The sequence below is a fragment of the Buteo buteo genome, chromosome 3, assembly GCF_964188355.1.
Source record: "Buteo buteo chromosome 3, bButBut1.hap1.1, whole genome shotgun sequence".
Classification (NCBI taxonomy): Eukaryota; Metazoa; Chordata; class Aves; order Accipitriformes; family Accipitridae; genus Buteo; species Buteo buteo.
This window is the reverse complement of record NC_134173.1, coordinates 12,473,931-12,488,455: the sequence shown is the minus strand read 5'-3', so window position 1 is coordinate 12,488,455 and position 14,525 is coordinate 12,473,931. Positions and strand designations below refer to the sequence as shown.

Here is a 14,525-nt window from a genome sequence, read left to right as displayed (position 1 = left end):
AAATCCATCATAGCTTACTTATTCAAAGTCAGCCCTGCTCCCATAACTGTAAGTTTGCAGAATATACTTTTAAATAAAGAGGAGAAGTTGGCTCCCCCCACCCTCGGCAAACCAAAACTTATTGTGAATCTCGGCAGGAAAGCCTTATCTGTGTGTTTCAGAAATACTTTTCGTCCTCTCCCTGTCAGTAATGCTCTCTTTCAGCAATCTAAATGATAGAAGTTGTATCCTTAAAAACAAAAAATACTTTGTTCTGGATTCATTCATGGAAGAGTAATCATGTATTCCCTGAGTTACCCCTGCAGCTTATCATAGACATTCGATGAAAAGGACAAGCCCCATGGCCATAGCCCAACCCAAACACCAAAAGGGCTACGAAATTAGTACACTGGCCGTACAAGTTCTGCAGATAACAAATTTAAACTTTTTATTAACACTGTAATTGGTATGAAAGTGCTAAATAATAAGCCTGAAGCCAAAATTAAAACCAACAAAATGTCATATCTGAATTTATATATATATATATATATATATATATATATATATATATATATATATATATATATGAACCTCCCAAAGGTTCCTCTTTTCCCTTATTTTGATCAGTGAAAGAGCCCGGGGCAGCAGCATTACTCAATGTTATATATGAAGTAATGCATTAGAAAGGAAGTAGAATGCTGTATGTCCAAACAGAATCCTGTTACAAGAAGAATTTTTTATAACAAAAACATTGGAATTCACTGCCACGGAAACACCTGAATCTATTGGGCTGACAGTGATCAACACCTCTGAAAATCGGGCCACTTGGATGGGTTTTGGCATTTGACTGCAGGAACTTAATTTGAAAAATTGTTACTCATGCAACTCTTCTGTGAGTATCACACATGTAACCAACCATATTCTTTTTATTTTTATTTTGCCCGAGTGCATCCCAAACAGCTTTTTTTTTTTTTTTTTAAGATGCATTTATTGACCACGGGCACTGCCTTTTCTCTGAACAAGAAAAGAAACCATGTGCCTAGGAAGGTAATAGTGAGAACTTTGTGTGCTCTCCTCTTGTATGGTACTTGAGTGTTTGCATCCTTCCAGCATCCAGCTGGAAGGCCAATATACCTTTCTAATTATGCAAAACACCACAATATTTGTAATATTAGAGGGGAAAGAGGAAGCATGTTTCTAACAGCAGATCTTGGTGAAAACAAACATCATAGTGGTTTGATGCTCAGCTTGAGTAAAAGAGAAGTGGTAACAAAGACTCGGGTCGTTCTGCCTTTGCCCCAAATCCTCCAAAGTGGGACTAAATCCAGTAGTCAGACATGGCCCAAAAAAGGGACAGTTCTTTGTTGCACACAATTCTTTAGGATGCTAATGACATAGGCACTAAAAAATTACAATAAGAATGCACTAAGTCAAAGTTAGAAATACTCTTTCTACTGCCTGTACTACTGAGTAAAATATAAGTTTTTCCTATATGTTACTTTTAAAAACGCCGTGTACAGTCAGTCCTGAATAATGCCCCCAAATTAAGTTTACCCTGGATTTTTTCTGTCAACCCCTAGACATTATCAGTCTATCATTCCATTTATTATTAGGTGTATGATCTTAGGAAATTTCCATCTCTCCAACTGCATACAAATGTATATAATTTCAAAAGATGTAGCAAAATTGGCCTTTAAGATCTTAAATGTTTGCTATGGAAAAAAGATGTAGAGCAAGCATAGTTTAAAGTATTTTATTGTTCTGGAAAATGTTACACGTCTAGCTGGAATTCCCGCTCTATGTACGGTTAATAATATCTATTAAGTGAGGAAGAATTTTCAAAACTTTACAAAACCTTTTAACTGCACCCACAAGATAATCTATGGCTGAGCGTCAGTACATGTACGAGGTACCATGACTGTAGATTTAAAATGGTTTTGCTGTTTGTAAAAGGGCTTCTGCAGAAGCAATATTTGGTAAAAGTAGAAGCAGCGGCTTCATAATGGGAAGTCACATCAAGAATCATCAAAGACCTCTACAACAGAGATATTATCTATAAAGGAGCTAGTCAGCAAGAACTGTATCAATTTGAATAAATGCCACAAATACTTAAATAGCTTTTTTAACTTTATTAAATCTTCAAAAAATATACAGGACCTAAACACACGTGAACATGGCTCAAAACCCCACTCCAATAATCTTGTAATACTGACTAAAGGGGAGACCAGACAGTAAACAGTAACAGTAGCAAATGAAAAGGCAAGAAAATGAGATTATGTTGCAACTTGTAGTTAAAGATTTAAAAGAAAATTGCACAGTTGTTTATAGTTACTAAAGACGTAATTAAAAAAAAAGTCAGGTTGCCTTTCTTAATATTACTGACATGTCAGAATTGGAGGATAAATTTCCCTGCGTAACCAGTTAAGGAATATTACTGTGATCCATGACGCAACTGAATCATGATTATCGTGTTTGTGACAAAAAATCAAGAGCATAATTTTTTCCAGAAACTTCAAGAGATTAATAGAGCAACCACAAGATACAACTCTTTACTTAGTCCTGTTCTAACAATTTTATTTTTAAATCAGGGAATCAAAATTGCTGAAAGAAATTTCTTTTTCTGAGCTGAACTATATATATAAAGCCTTATCAAACCAGTCTGACAGACTAAATCTGCCTCTGCATCAAGACTTATTCCATCAAGAACAATGTTCTTGTCTCATGCTAACCTAAGCGACAGAATCAAACACAGGCCCATTACGTCTGTGCTATAGCCACCGATTTAAGCACTTTTAAGAAAGAAAAAAACCACAAAACTTTTTATTAACACCTTAATGCTGTTTTTTAATATAATATCCATTACTAAGCTTAAAAAAAGAAATTGTTTCTAGTAATTCTGTGGCATAAAGTGCCCATTTTCTCTCTTCTGATTTATGTCATTGTTCTGTTTTTACAGCTTACTGTTGACAGAATGAGGTAATTCAACTACAATTTTTCCAATGTTTTTTCCCATGTACATGTAATCTACAGCACGGAATACAGACTCCAAGCCAGTGAATTTGCCCTCCGGAGACATGTCTCCGAAGTCCACTTCGCAAACCAGGTCTCCTCTTTCATACATCTTGAGCAAGTGCTTCAGAGCCATTTTGTATTCGGAAAGGTAATGGTTCAAGAAGAAACCCCGGATGCTGGCAGACTTCTTCAATAGTTTTGCTGGCAATAACTCTGCTTTAATGGGCTGGAGGCCAGTAGGGTTTTGGTAGCCAGTGATAAACCCAATAACTATCAGCCGCCCTTTGGTAGCCAAGGAGTTAAGGGCCACGTCAAACATCTTTCCCCCAACAGATTCGTACACTACATCCACACCTTCGGGGTAGTCCTTCCTAAGAACAGACTCAACATTTTCAGTTTTATAGTTGATCGTACGGTCACAGCCAATGGATTTCAGAAAACCACCCTTTTCATCGCTGGAGCAGGTTCCAATTACATGGCATTTTGCCTTCTTTGCAAGCTGCACAGCAAACTGGCCCGTTCCTCCAGCCGCTGCTGTCACCAGAACCTTCTTGCCTTCAGACAGCTCTCCCAGCTCTTTCAAACTGATGTATGCGGTAGCGCCACTTACCATTAAAGTAAGAAACTCGGGTTTCACAGAGGGTAGAGGAACTGCGTGTTTGGCAGGGACAACTGTGTATTCAGCAAAGGAACCTGCCTTCACGTAGGCCACAGCTTGACCCACCGTATAATCAGCGCTAGCACTGAGTCCTAATGCTACCACATCACCGACACCTTCAAAACCTATGTCAAATGGGGGTTTAACTGATGCGTCATATCGACCAGCTGAGTAGTTTATGTCAGATGCATTAATGCCGACAAATCTAGAAGAAAACAAAAAAGTATTAACGAGATTTATTCCTTACCAAGTTTTTGTCGTATGAGAAACCCTCAATTTAAATTCGTGGAGTAAGCATGAGACTTTTTTCTGACGATTGGTATATTTGAATAATGAGTACACTCCAGAGACTACTTCCATCAGACTTCTGTAGTTTACTTCCTGTTACTATAGAATTAAAGATAAATTTGCTAGAAGAAAAAAAAAACACCAAAAACAACCAAACCCCAAAAACCAACTTATATTTTCCCCAGATCTGTTTGACCAAACTAAGCAAACTAAAAATAATTCTGTACAAGATTAAAGGCTGAAAATTTATTGACCACTTTATACAAGATGTGAAAACACTGAAGAATAAAACGTGCAAAGAGGTAAATACGTCGATTCTGGCAACAAATTTACATTTTTGAATATAATAATACTGTTAATGACTAACGATCATATTAACTATCGATGTCATTTGCAAGGTCATGTTACTGTAGGCAAGTACTTTTTAATTGATGGAGTCACTACAGCAAATTTGCCTTTTGATGTAGCTAATGTCAACGTTAAAATATTTTTCTTTATATAAATTACTTGCAACACATCAAAACAACCTTGCACAGAAGGACTAAAATTATAAGACTGAGTATCAGGTCCTACTGACCTCTAACAGGTGAAAATGGATGCCAATCTTTTTATTTTATTTTTTTTTAGAAAATGTTAGAGACATTCCCACAACTTAAGCACTAGGAGATAATGCCTAAAAGAAAGTTATGATCTAGCTTAAATGCCAAGAATATGTTAGTAACACTTCTTTCTTAAAAAAAAAAACCATAACATCTCTATACAGGCAAGGGAAGGGAGATGGGAGGAAGATTCTGTTAACTGGGAAATGTAGAAAAGAAACACATGCAAGAGAAAACACCAGGGCTGCTACTACATGCGGAAGTGACAACCTGAAAGGTGTACCTGATACCGTGCAAAAGCTGCAGGAGTAGGCAAACAGCGCACTTTTAATTGTTGCAGTTAGCAATAGGCTCAAATCATAACGTGTGCGTAGTTTTAAATTGCTTGCGCGCAGAGCGAGAAGAACTAGAACCGCTTTGCTCGTTTCCATTTCCTTCGTTCTTTATAGCCTGGGGGGGAGCCTCAAACTTTCACCACCGTTACGTGTTACATGTAAAAAGACGCGTACGCACGAAGACATCCACGCACGAAATAATAGGTGAAAGTGACTGTTGCTCTTTTTAATTCTGCCTTTAATTCCCGGCTCAGCCGCAACAAAAGATCCCTCCGTCTGGTTCAGAGACGCAGAAACCCCTCTGTTACCCTGCCTTAAGGTAACTCCCGCTCAGTACCGCCAAAAGACGGGTAGAAGCCGGTGGCGGAGCAGCAGCGTCCGAGGCACGCCGAGTCCCCGGGGCGGCGGGGAGGAAGGCTCGGAGCACCGAGGCGAGACCCGCCGGCGCTGCCCCCGCCTCCTCCCGCTTCTACCCCCCAACTTCTGGGGAAGGGAGCGGAGGACGAGAGGCCGCCGGGGGGGCTGTGCCCTCGCCCCCCTCCCCGCTCCCAGCCCTTCGCCCGGCCGCGGGCCCTCGGCAGCGGCCGGGCCACCCGCCCCCCCACCCCGGCGCTCGCCCCGTCCCCGCAGCAGCCCCCGGCCCCAGCCCGACAGGCAGGTCCTCGCTCCCCGCCGGGCTCGGCCTCCCTCCCCACGCCACCGGCGCGCATCCGCCTTCGCGCGGCGCGGAGCGGCCGTGGCCCGGGCCGGGGCAGCGCACCCCACGGCGGGGCGGGCGGAGCAGCCGGCGATCGGTAACGAGCCCCCGTCTCCCTCCCTCCGGGAGTTTGCCCTCCTTCCCAGCGCTGCGCTGCAGCGGGGAGAGCACAAAGGCAGGTAAAATAACCCTCGGAGGACAAAAACTTTGCGTGCGGGGAAGGGCCGAGCCGTGCAGCGGGCCAGCCGCCCGCCGAGCGGGACTCCGGGGCAGGCACCGCTGCTTTTGTTCCGGCGCCGGGGGGGAGGATGCGAACCCTCCCCCGCCCGGGCTGCACCGCAACTTGGCCGTGCGGCCGCAGCGCACAAGTTGGTGCTCACCGGCCGCCCCCACCACCACCACCCCTTCCCCGCCGCGCCGGGCAAGGTGCGGAGCTTTCCGCGGGGCTGGGGCGCCCGGGGCACCGCGACCCCGTCCCGTCCCGTCCGGAGAACGGGCGCTGCGGCGGGAGAGGGTCAGGCGGGCCGGGCAGCCCTGCCCGATCCCGCCGCTGGCAGGGGGCTGGGGCGGACAAAGCCCTGTGCGCTGTCCCGCTGCGGGGGGGGTGAGTGGAAAGGGGGGGGGTCGTCCCCGCCCCCCCCCTCCCCGCACACACGCAGAGACACAGACACGCGTGCACACGCACCCGCTCCCTCCCCGTCTCTGCGGGGCTGCTGGGCCACGGGAAATGGTTCTTTCTCCCTGGGCTCATCATTATTAATCAATACAGCCTGCCGCCCAGCCCTCCCCCCCCTAATTTTTTTTTTGAAACTCCCTTTTTATTGTGTGCGAACTCAAAACTCCTGTTCACATTGTACGGGCTTTTTTTTTAAGATTGTTTAGTCTCTTAGATTCCTCGCACATTAAAACGATAGTACGCAGCGTCTGGATTAAAACAAATTGTCTAATTTGTCATTCCAGCTGACAGAAGGGAGGTGGTAGGATGTGCCCACAGTTTCTTAGATTATTTTGGTTTTAAAAGTAGGAATAAGTACGATTTGCAAGTTGAAGATCAGTTTACTAACTTCTGAGACTGAGAAAAGGAGAGCACAGAAGTAACAATTACTTGGGGTGCTGGTGGGTTTTAAGACCCCTTCCAGATCTTCTATATTTGTCTTGCTTTACTTTCTTACTTAAAACGTATTGTTTAATTGAGCAGTTTCTAATTGAGGCTTGCTCCATCAACATTTCAAGATGTAAACCGGGAGGGGGGGGGGGAAGCTAGAGATTGGCTTTTCCCAAAATAATTACGCACATTGAGTCACCCGTCTTATTTATACTCAACAGTGTTGAACCCCCTCGCATTGTTTATTACAGAAAACAGGAGGACACCGCCGAGGGGAGGAAATGCTGCTTTTCGTACCACAACAAAGCGTGAGACACTGAAAGCCAGCACCACAGCCTTAAACACAGACAAAACAAAGTCATCCAAACCAGTACTATACAAGAAAAACATTATTTAGACCAAACACTCAGCAGGAATAGTCCTCCACTTTTCCCACTGTGATACATTAGTCCCTTGGTTCAAAAAACTTTCCCAAGCCCTCTTACCCCCTTTTCTATAAACTTTGTTCCCATCTTCCAGCCCAACAGTAAATCCTTACAGGTATTTTGGAAACAAAATGTGTCACTTCCTCAAGAAAATCTCGAAAATCCCCCAACAGCTTTAAGAAGGACCAAATCTTCATAGCCTTTGGGTCCTTCTCCTGCAATAAAACGGAGGAACCTTGCCCTCCCCCGCCCCCCGCGAAAACGGGACAGACAGACATACGAAGCTTAAATGGCTTCATTGAAGATTTTTGATTCACCTTTTCCCCTCCTCCTCTTCTCCTACACAGAATCAAAGTAAAAAAAATTGCTTTAAATCGATTTATAGTTTTGAAGAATTTCTGAATACAGGATGGATTATTTTTTTCTTTAAAAAAAAAAAGTAGAAATAAGGATTGCTGGCTTAGTTCTCTAAAGGAGAAGAAAGAGGGGAAGAAAGTTCCCCCTAACTGCATCCTACTTTAAAATATCTATCCATACAGGAACTCATCACATTTTAATTTCCAATTCCCCTAAATCCAAAACCAGATTTTATTGTGGTGGATGAGGATTGTTTTGCATAAAAAGCTCAAAGCAATTAATACTATTCATGGGCGTGACTGGGACTAAAATGAACAAATCCGCAAATGCACTCTTGGAACTCAAGTCCTTTATTGTTTTGGTTTTAATTGTATGTTTTTACCTATTAGAAAATGTATAGTTGTATTAGGGCTTGGTTTTTTTAAGAAAACTAAATAAAGCCAGGGACTCATCCTTTCAGGATGGGAAAATGCTTCCCCAGAGTGACAAGAGAGGGGGAAACATTCAGAACTTGCTTCCTGCTGCAGCTTGTATATGGAGAATGTTTTTCAGTAACGTGATCCCGTGTCTTCTGTGATATTCCCCAGAAAATAATAATAATAAATAGAGAGGAAATGCCACAGAACGCCAAATAATACGAAACGTATGAACTCTAAATCTAGACTTCATCACTCGCCTCTCCCTCCCCTCCACCCCACTCGTGCGTGTGTGTCTGTACAGGAACATGCCTGTAATAGGCTGATGTGTTAAAACCCAGTAATTGCCTGCCTGAATCTGTGGACCAGCTCCTGCCTTTAGTCTGGTACAAGCTCTGTGCCTCAGCCCTTTTACCATAAGGTGTGCATGTCCCCCTAACACCCAGGGAACGCACCCAGTGAAGGGAGGGAGGAGAGGGAGAAAGGAAGAGTTACACTGGAAGCCGTTATGAAAAATTAATAAATTTTTTAAATTCATGCGGAGGGGGGGGGAATCTGAGAAACAAGGATGTTGCTCTGCCTTGCATTACCCGAGTAGAGACTTGCTACTCCTATCTCAAGTCTTTCAACCTCTTCCACGAACAGGAATTTAACTCCAGCCTGATGGCTGTTTCATGCCATTACTGTTTCATGGTCATTAGCGGATGCAGCAACACAATGTTTTAGACTTTGAGGTTTGGAGGGAAATTCGGTCTCAGAAATCCTAGTAGGAGATGTCAGCATTGGATTAAAGTGCCACAGAAGCTTTCCTGTCAGCTCCTGGAGGAGCCCCTGTTCTTCTTTCTCCTCACCCCTTCTTTACTATGTATTTACGTGTTACATACGGACACACGCTAGAGAATACACATACCCACATAGTCACGCACTGCCTTAATAGAACTTCCAGCACTGTTCCCAAGCCAACTTGGTGCTTCTTAACATCTTTAGGCTGCAGCGGAGAGCATGGCAAACTACATGTTACTAGGATCGCCCTGCTCGGCAAGAACCTGGGGGTGCTGCTCTCTTCTGTGCCAGCCACGCACTCTGCTCCGAAGTTGCCAGAGTTTCAGCTTCCTTCCCCTCGTGGGCAGAGAAACCTCTGAACTTTAAAAGGCTTACTTTTAGCTTAAGGGACGACAACGCCTAGGAAGGAGCCACTACGAACAAACAGGTTTATGGAGACAGCTGCGGGGGGGGAGGCACGTTTTGTCCTCAAGAGTCTTCATTTCATGGCGAGCTGGTCACCGCGCCGGATGCGCAGCCCTAGCGCTGCCGCACGATTTACGGCGTATTATGTTAGAGCAAAATGTCACCCCCTCGCTCTCCGCCCGACCCGGCTCCGCTCTAAGAGCCGCGGGCTCGCGTCCTGCCCAGCGAGGCCGGGGCCGGGGCCGGGGCCAGGACCGGGACCGGGGCCGGGGCCAGGACCGGGCGGTCTGCCTTGCCTGCCCTGCCCCCTCCCCGCCGCCCGCTTTTGGCGCGCAGAGGCGGGGGTGGTGCCGCGGCGGCCGGGGCTGGCAGGGCCCTCCGCCTCCGCGGTGAGTCACGGCTGGCGGAGGAGGGAGGGGAGGGGGGGGCACACCGGGGCGGGGGTAAGGGAAAAAGGCATTGGGGGGGGGGGGGGGGGAACGGGACACGGACAAGCAGCGGGCGCGGGGTCGCGCGCGCATCCCGGCTGGCGGGGGCACGCGGCCGTACGTTAGCGTCCCCGCGAGAGCCGTGTGGGGACGAGGGGGACGCGCTCGCGCGCCCGGGGGCTTACGTGCGTGTAACGAGCCCGGGCAGGGAGCTGGGAGGGACTGGCAGAGCGCTTCCCGGCGTCTGGCTCAGCGTGAAAACTTGCCTCTTCCCCCGCCTTCGGCGCAGGGTCCCCGAGGTGCTTCTCCTCCCTCGGGCAGGCGTACACACCCCCCCCCCCGCCACCACTACCACCACACACCCCCCGCCAGAGGAAAGAGGGGGAGGAAGTGTCACACACAACACACCCCCCCCCCTCAGACGTGGACGGGGCGACCGGACTGTGGCACCAGCCGTTCAAAACAACAACAATAAAATTAAATTAACAGTCGCCAGATGGCAGCTGGTACAACTTTGGAGCCGGTCTCCGAAGTGAGGGAGCAGGCCACAAGGTGCGAGAAGTCGGAGGGGGCCGGGGCGCCGGGGGGCGGGGGGGGGGTGCGGAATGGGAGGCGGGCGCTCACCTGTTCCTGACAAGGAGGTCTCCGTCTCCCGGGAGTGGCACCGGCGAGTCCTGCCGCAGGGTAACCGCTTCCCTGAAGTTTTGGCTCAGCTTAGTCACCACCAGCTTCTTCATGGAGCTGGGGATGGACGAGCCCTGGAAATCCAGAAAGTGACGCGAGTAGGACATGTCCAGGATGGGCCGCGGCCGGCTGCCACCGAAGTAGGACCAGGCGGGACCCGCCGCGGCGCAGGACGGCTGTGGCTGCCGCCGCCACCAGCACCGCGGTGCCCGGGAGCTCAGCAAAGCGCCGCTTTTTGCGCTAAAACTCATGCCCTGCCTCGGCTTGCTTCCCCCCCCCGCCCCGCTCGGGAGAGCTCCAGCTCGGGATTCTCCAGGCAGCTCGCAGGACCCACCGCCACCGAGCCGGCAGGAGAAAACTCTCCGCCCGCAGAGAGCTATTTGTGTAGGTACATAAAGCCCGGCGCAGCAGCGAGCTGCAGCCTGCCCTCCGTCCTCCCCACCCAAGCCGGCCCCTCCGCCACACGGAAACGCCGCCGCAGCCGCCACCGGAGGAGCAGCGGCAAGATGGTCCCCTGCAGCCGGTCGTCTTCCGCCGCCGCTAGCGTTACCGAGGAGCAACGCCGGCCCGACCCGCCTCACCACACACACACACGGGCACTGCCTGCCCCCGCCGGAGGACGGCAGCTGGGCTCGGGGAGGCAGGGGTACGGAAGGCTGGACTGTCTCCTAAAGGCTGCTTTTAATGTGCACGCTGCCTCTGACTAAGGGATTTAAAAAAAACAGGAGAGAGACAGAGAGAGAGAGAGAGAGAAACGCCTCGGATCCCCCCAGCCCACCCCCCCGCCCCGGTCTTTAGTTGACAAAAAGAGGTTATCTTTCTACCAAAAAAAAAAAAAAAAAAAAAGAAAAGAAAAGTAGGAAGAAAGCACGATCAATTATCGGATCGATAAGGTTAGAGGAGTGGGGAAGAAGTTGCAGCTAATCTCCTAATGTTGTTATTAGCCGCCGCCGAGGAGCCGCTGCCCGCGGGCGGAGGCTCCGCCCCTTCCGTGCGAAACGTTCACTTCCTCGCAAGGTGGTACGAATCAACCCCGAGCCGTTAGCCGCCGCGCGCGGGCGCGGGCGCGGGGGGCCGGGGCCCGGGGCGCGCGCGGCGGCGGTTGCGGCCGTTGGGGCGGCTGGAGGCGCGGGCTCCGCGCGTAGGCGCGTTGAGGGGATTTAAAAAAAAAAAAAAAAAAAAAAAAAAAAGAAAAAAGGCGAAGGTTCCCCCCCCTTCTCCTCCTCACACCCCCCCCACTCCCCGCCCCGCGGCCGGGAGAGCCGCGCAGGGTGCCCTTCGCGGGCGGCAGCCTTCCCGCCGCCGTCCTGTGAGGAGGAGGAGGTGGTGGTGAACAGGCTGCTGTCAGTACGTTTGGGTCCCAGGGTTTGTTCCCCCACTCCCTGTGAGAAAAACCTCTTTTTTCTTCTTTCTTAAAAAAAAAAAAAAAAAAAAAAAATCACTTCTCGCTGTAGAATACGTTGGGGAGAGGGAACCTGCGCAGGAAATCAACTGGGTCAAGGGACCAAAGTAAATGTTTTGATAGAGCCGCCAATCCCAACTTGGTACAACTGCGGGGAGGGAGGGAGGGAGGGAGGGAATGTAATAGAGATGTTGCACCGGTGTCGGAGGAGCTCACGTGTAATTCCTAGAATTAACTCCATCCTACCGGTGCAAACAGCTCCTTGCTTAATTGCGCGGGATTAATAATTTAAAGCAAAAAAGGAATAAATCCCCGTCTGCCCGAAAGAGAGCAAAATTGCAGTTCCGAGTGTTTTCCTTTAGGAATCAGCTGGGTAGTTTTTATTTGCTTTCTTGACTTAAAAAAGAAAGGGAAGAACCCTTCTGTTCTTGCAGTTAACATTATATAAATCCCCAGACACATACTGTGCAAAATCTATTAGCAGCATGTTTCATATGCTGCAGTTCTTGCTCTGCAATCTGTTGGTATTTTAAAGTAAGGATGAACTGTAATCTCCCACAAATCATTTTTAATTCAACGCCGGTTAGACGTGTGCCACGGCGAGGTATCATCTCCTGCGCTTTTTTTTTCTTTCTTTTTTTTTTTTTAAGTTTGCTGGAACAAGACCTCTGCTGAAGTTAAATCAGCACATGCGTCTTGCACAGCACTTTAGCAAGTGGATTATAATAACAACCCCCTCAACGCGTGTCTCACATGAGGAATCTTTTATGCCGCGCTGTATTAAGACTTCTTTTTTTGTCATATTGTTTAGCTCTGGGAAAGGAAAAAAAAAATGAAAACAAAGCAATTAAAAAGATTGACAGGTATGGGTTTGTGTGAGACCTATTTGTAATTGTCAGGGTGACGTGGGCAAGAGGAGGAGGAGTAACAAACTGAAGCAGGAAAAGCAGCTCGATGTGTCTGTCTATCAGTTGAGACTGTCTGAGAGCCCTGGGATCCGAATGTGTGTTATATTTCAGTGAAAAGAGAAGAGAGGGAGAGTGGATCTCTTTCTCTCCCAGGAGTTTAAGGGGGGGGGGGACAGTTCACGTTAATCTCTCCCACTCAGTGAATGTCTTTTCTTCCTCCCCCCCCTCCCTCTTTGCACACACTCTCCGGGGTTTTTCTTGGTTTTGGCAATTTTTGTGTGTGTGTTGTTTTTTTGTTGTTTTTTTTTTTTCTTCTTCTTCTGTTGCAGATCAAGATCAGCCAAAAAAAAAAAATCCATGATAAAAAAATGTGTTTGCATTATATTTAGTATCAGAAGAAGCTTCGATTTGTGGAGGAAAAAAAAGGGAGAGCAAGAGAGAAAAGTAGTCCTCTCCGGTGGTGACACTGTTTGATCTGTGACTGTTTGGAAGGTGGAGGAGTGACTGACATTTCCCATCCGGTGTATATGTATGTATGGGGGCTTTACTCCTTTTTATTATTTGCTTTCTTGCTCTTAGACTAAGTGCTGGGAGGAGAAGGAGAGACTGGATCGACCTCGTTTTTTGCACAATGAACAAACTATTACCAACGCAATAAAAAACCAAACAAACAAAAAACCCCCCAACAACAACAGCAACAACAACACACAAATCCACGAGCTTGAAACAAGCCAGCCAGCCAGCGAGCGAGCGAGAAAGTTGCGCTTTGAGACTCTTTGATCTCGGAGAAAGCCTGAGAGGGGGGGAGTGACTGAATTTACCGTCTCATCGCCGCCGCTTGCTCGGCTCTCCACCGCCAAGAAGGAGGAGAAGAAGACGAAGAAGTGATTAAGGAAAGGAGGGGGAGAAGGGGAGAGAGGAAAAGGAGGAAAAAAAAAAGGAACGAAAGAAAGATAATGGATTTGGGCTACAGATTGAACTGATCAAATCTTATTTATTTTGCACATCTCCACTGGCATCTTCCCTGCTGCTGCTGCTGCCGAGAGGACTGAAGAGCTTTGTCTTATAAGGAACTTAAAAGAGAGAGAAAGAGAGAGAGTGTGTGTGAGAGAGAGAGGGAGGAAAATTAACCTTGTAAATGAAAACATTTCCTAAGCAAGTTTTTGGAGTGGCGGCGGAAATTGGCATCCCTGTCACCAGTCTGTGGCTTGCCTCATCCCACACCCCACCTTCCCCCCCGCCCCGCGCACCCCGCTCGCCGCGCCGGGAGCTGACCCGGGGGGGGGGACCCGGACCGGGCGAGAGGAGAACCCGACCAAACTTTTTCTCCTTCCTCCCCCCCCTTCCTCCTTCCTCCTCCTCTCCCTCTCTCCCATTCCTCCCCACCCTCCCTCTCGCTCTTCCTAGGCGGAATTAGAAGTTGAATCCGCTTTCTTTTCTCCTTCCTCCCCCTCCCTCCCTCCCTCCCTCCCTCCTTCCCTCCCTCCCTCCTTCCTTCCCCCCCCCCCTTATTTTATTTTTTTATTTGTGTGTGTGTGTGTGTGTGTGTGCGCGCGGGTGTGTGCGTGTGTGTTTGTTTCTGCATGAAAAGAGGGGGATCGGAAGAGGAGTCCTGCGCGGAAACTCTGCGGCGGCGGCGGCGGGCGGCGAGGCGGCGGCGGCGGCGGCGGCAGCATGCCGCGGAGAAAGCAGCAGGCACCCCGGCGCTCCGCAGGTAACACCCTCCGCCTCCCCGCGCCGGCCCTCGCTGCCGGCGCAGGGGTGCCGCGGGCACGGCAGGGGAGGGGTTAACCCGCCGGGAAGCATTGCCGCGGGGGGAGCGGTTTCTCCAGCCCCGCTGCAGATTTAAACACCCCGGGTGGCTGCCTCCGGGGGGTTTGGGGGTTTGGGGGAGGGTGGTGGGGGGCGGCGGAGGGGCGGGGGGGGGGGAGCAGCACCTTGGTGGGGAAGAGACGGGGGCTGTAGTTTGTACTTCTTTGTACGCGGGAGCTGGAGGGATCGGCGTAGTTCCTGAGGTGTGTCACGCCGAGCCTGTCAGCCTCCA

At 48.9% G+C, this 14,525-nt stretch overlaps 2 protein-coding genes across 4 annotated transcripts in view; one reads left to right on the top strand and one right to left on the bottom strand.

Annotated features, from left to right (window-relative positions):
• Positions 1-2,088: 2,088 nt before the first annotated feature.
• On the bottom strand, positions 2,089-10,906 carry PTGR3 (prostaglandin reductase 3). Its single transcript, XM_075022871.1, has 2 exons — positions 10,112-10,906; positions 2,089-3,854 (listed from the first exon to the last, which is right to left on the bottom strand). Exons 1-2 carry the CDS (start codon positions 10,420-10,422, stop codon positions 2,930-2,932), a joined length of 1,236 nt encoding a protein of 411 aa, XP_074878972.1. The 5' UTR covers positions 10,423-10,906; the 3' UTR covers positions 2,089-2,929.
• Positions 10,907-11,494: 588 nt separating this feature from the next.
• The window catches only part of TSHZ1 (teashirt zinc finger homeobox 1), a 56,694-nt gene continuing 53,663 nt past the window's right edge, over positions 11,495-14,525 (top strand). Inside the window, exons 1-2 of one of the 3 annotated variants that reach the window (XM_075022868.1) lie at positions 11,495-11,518; positions 12,811-14,195. In XM_075022868.1, the coding sequence (XP_074878969.1) occupies positions 14,156-14,195 (40 nt within the window). In that variant the 5' untranslated portion in view covers positions 11,495-11,518; positions 12,811-14,155. Of the gene's footprint in view, positions 11,556-11,782; positions 14,196-14,525 lie in introns of those variants that run through there. The other 2 variants (XM_075022867.1, XM_075022870.1) reach the window with 2 other exon arrangements.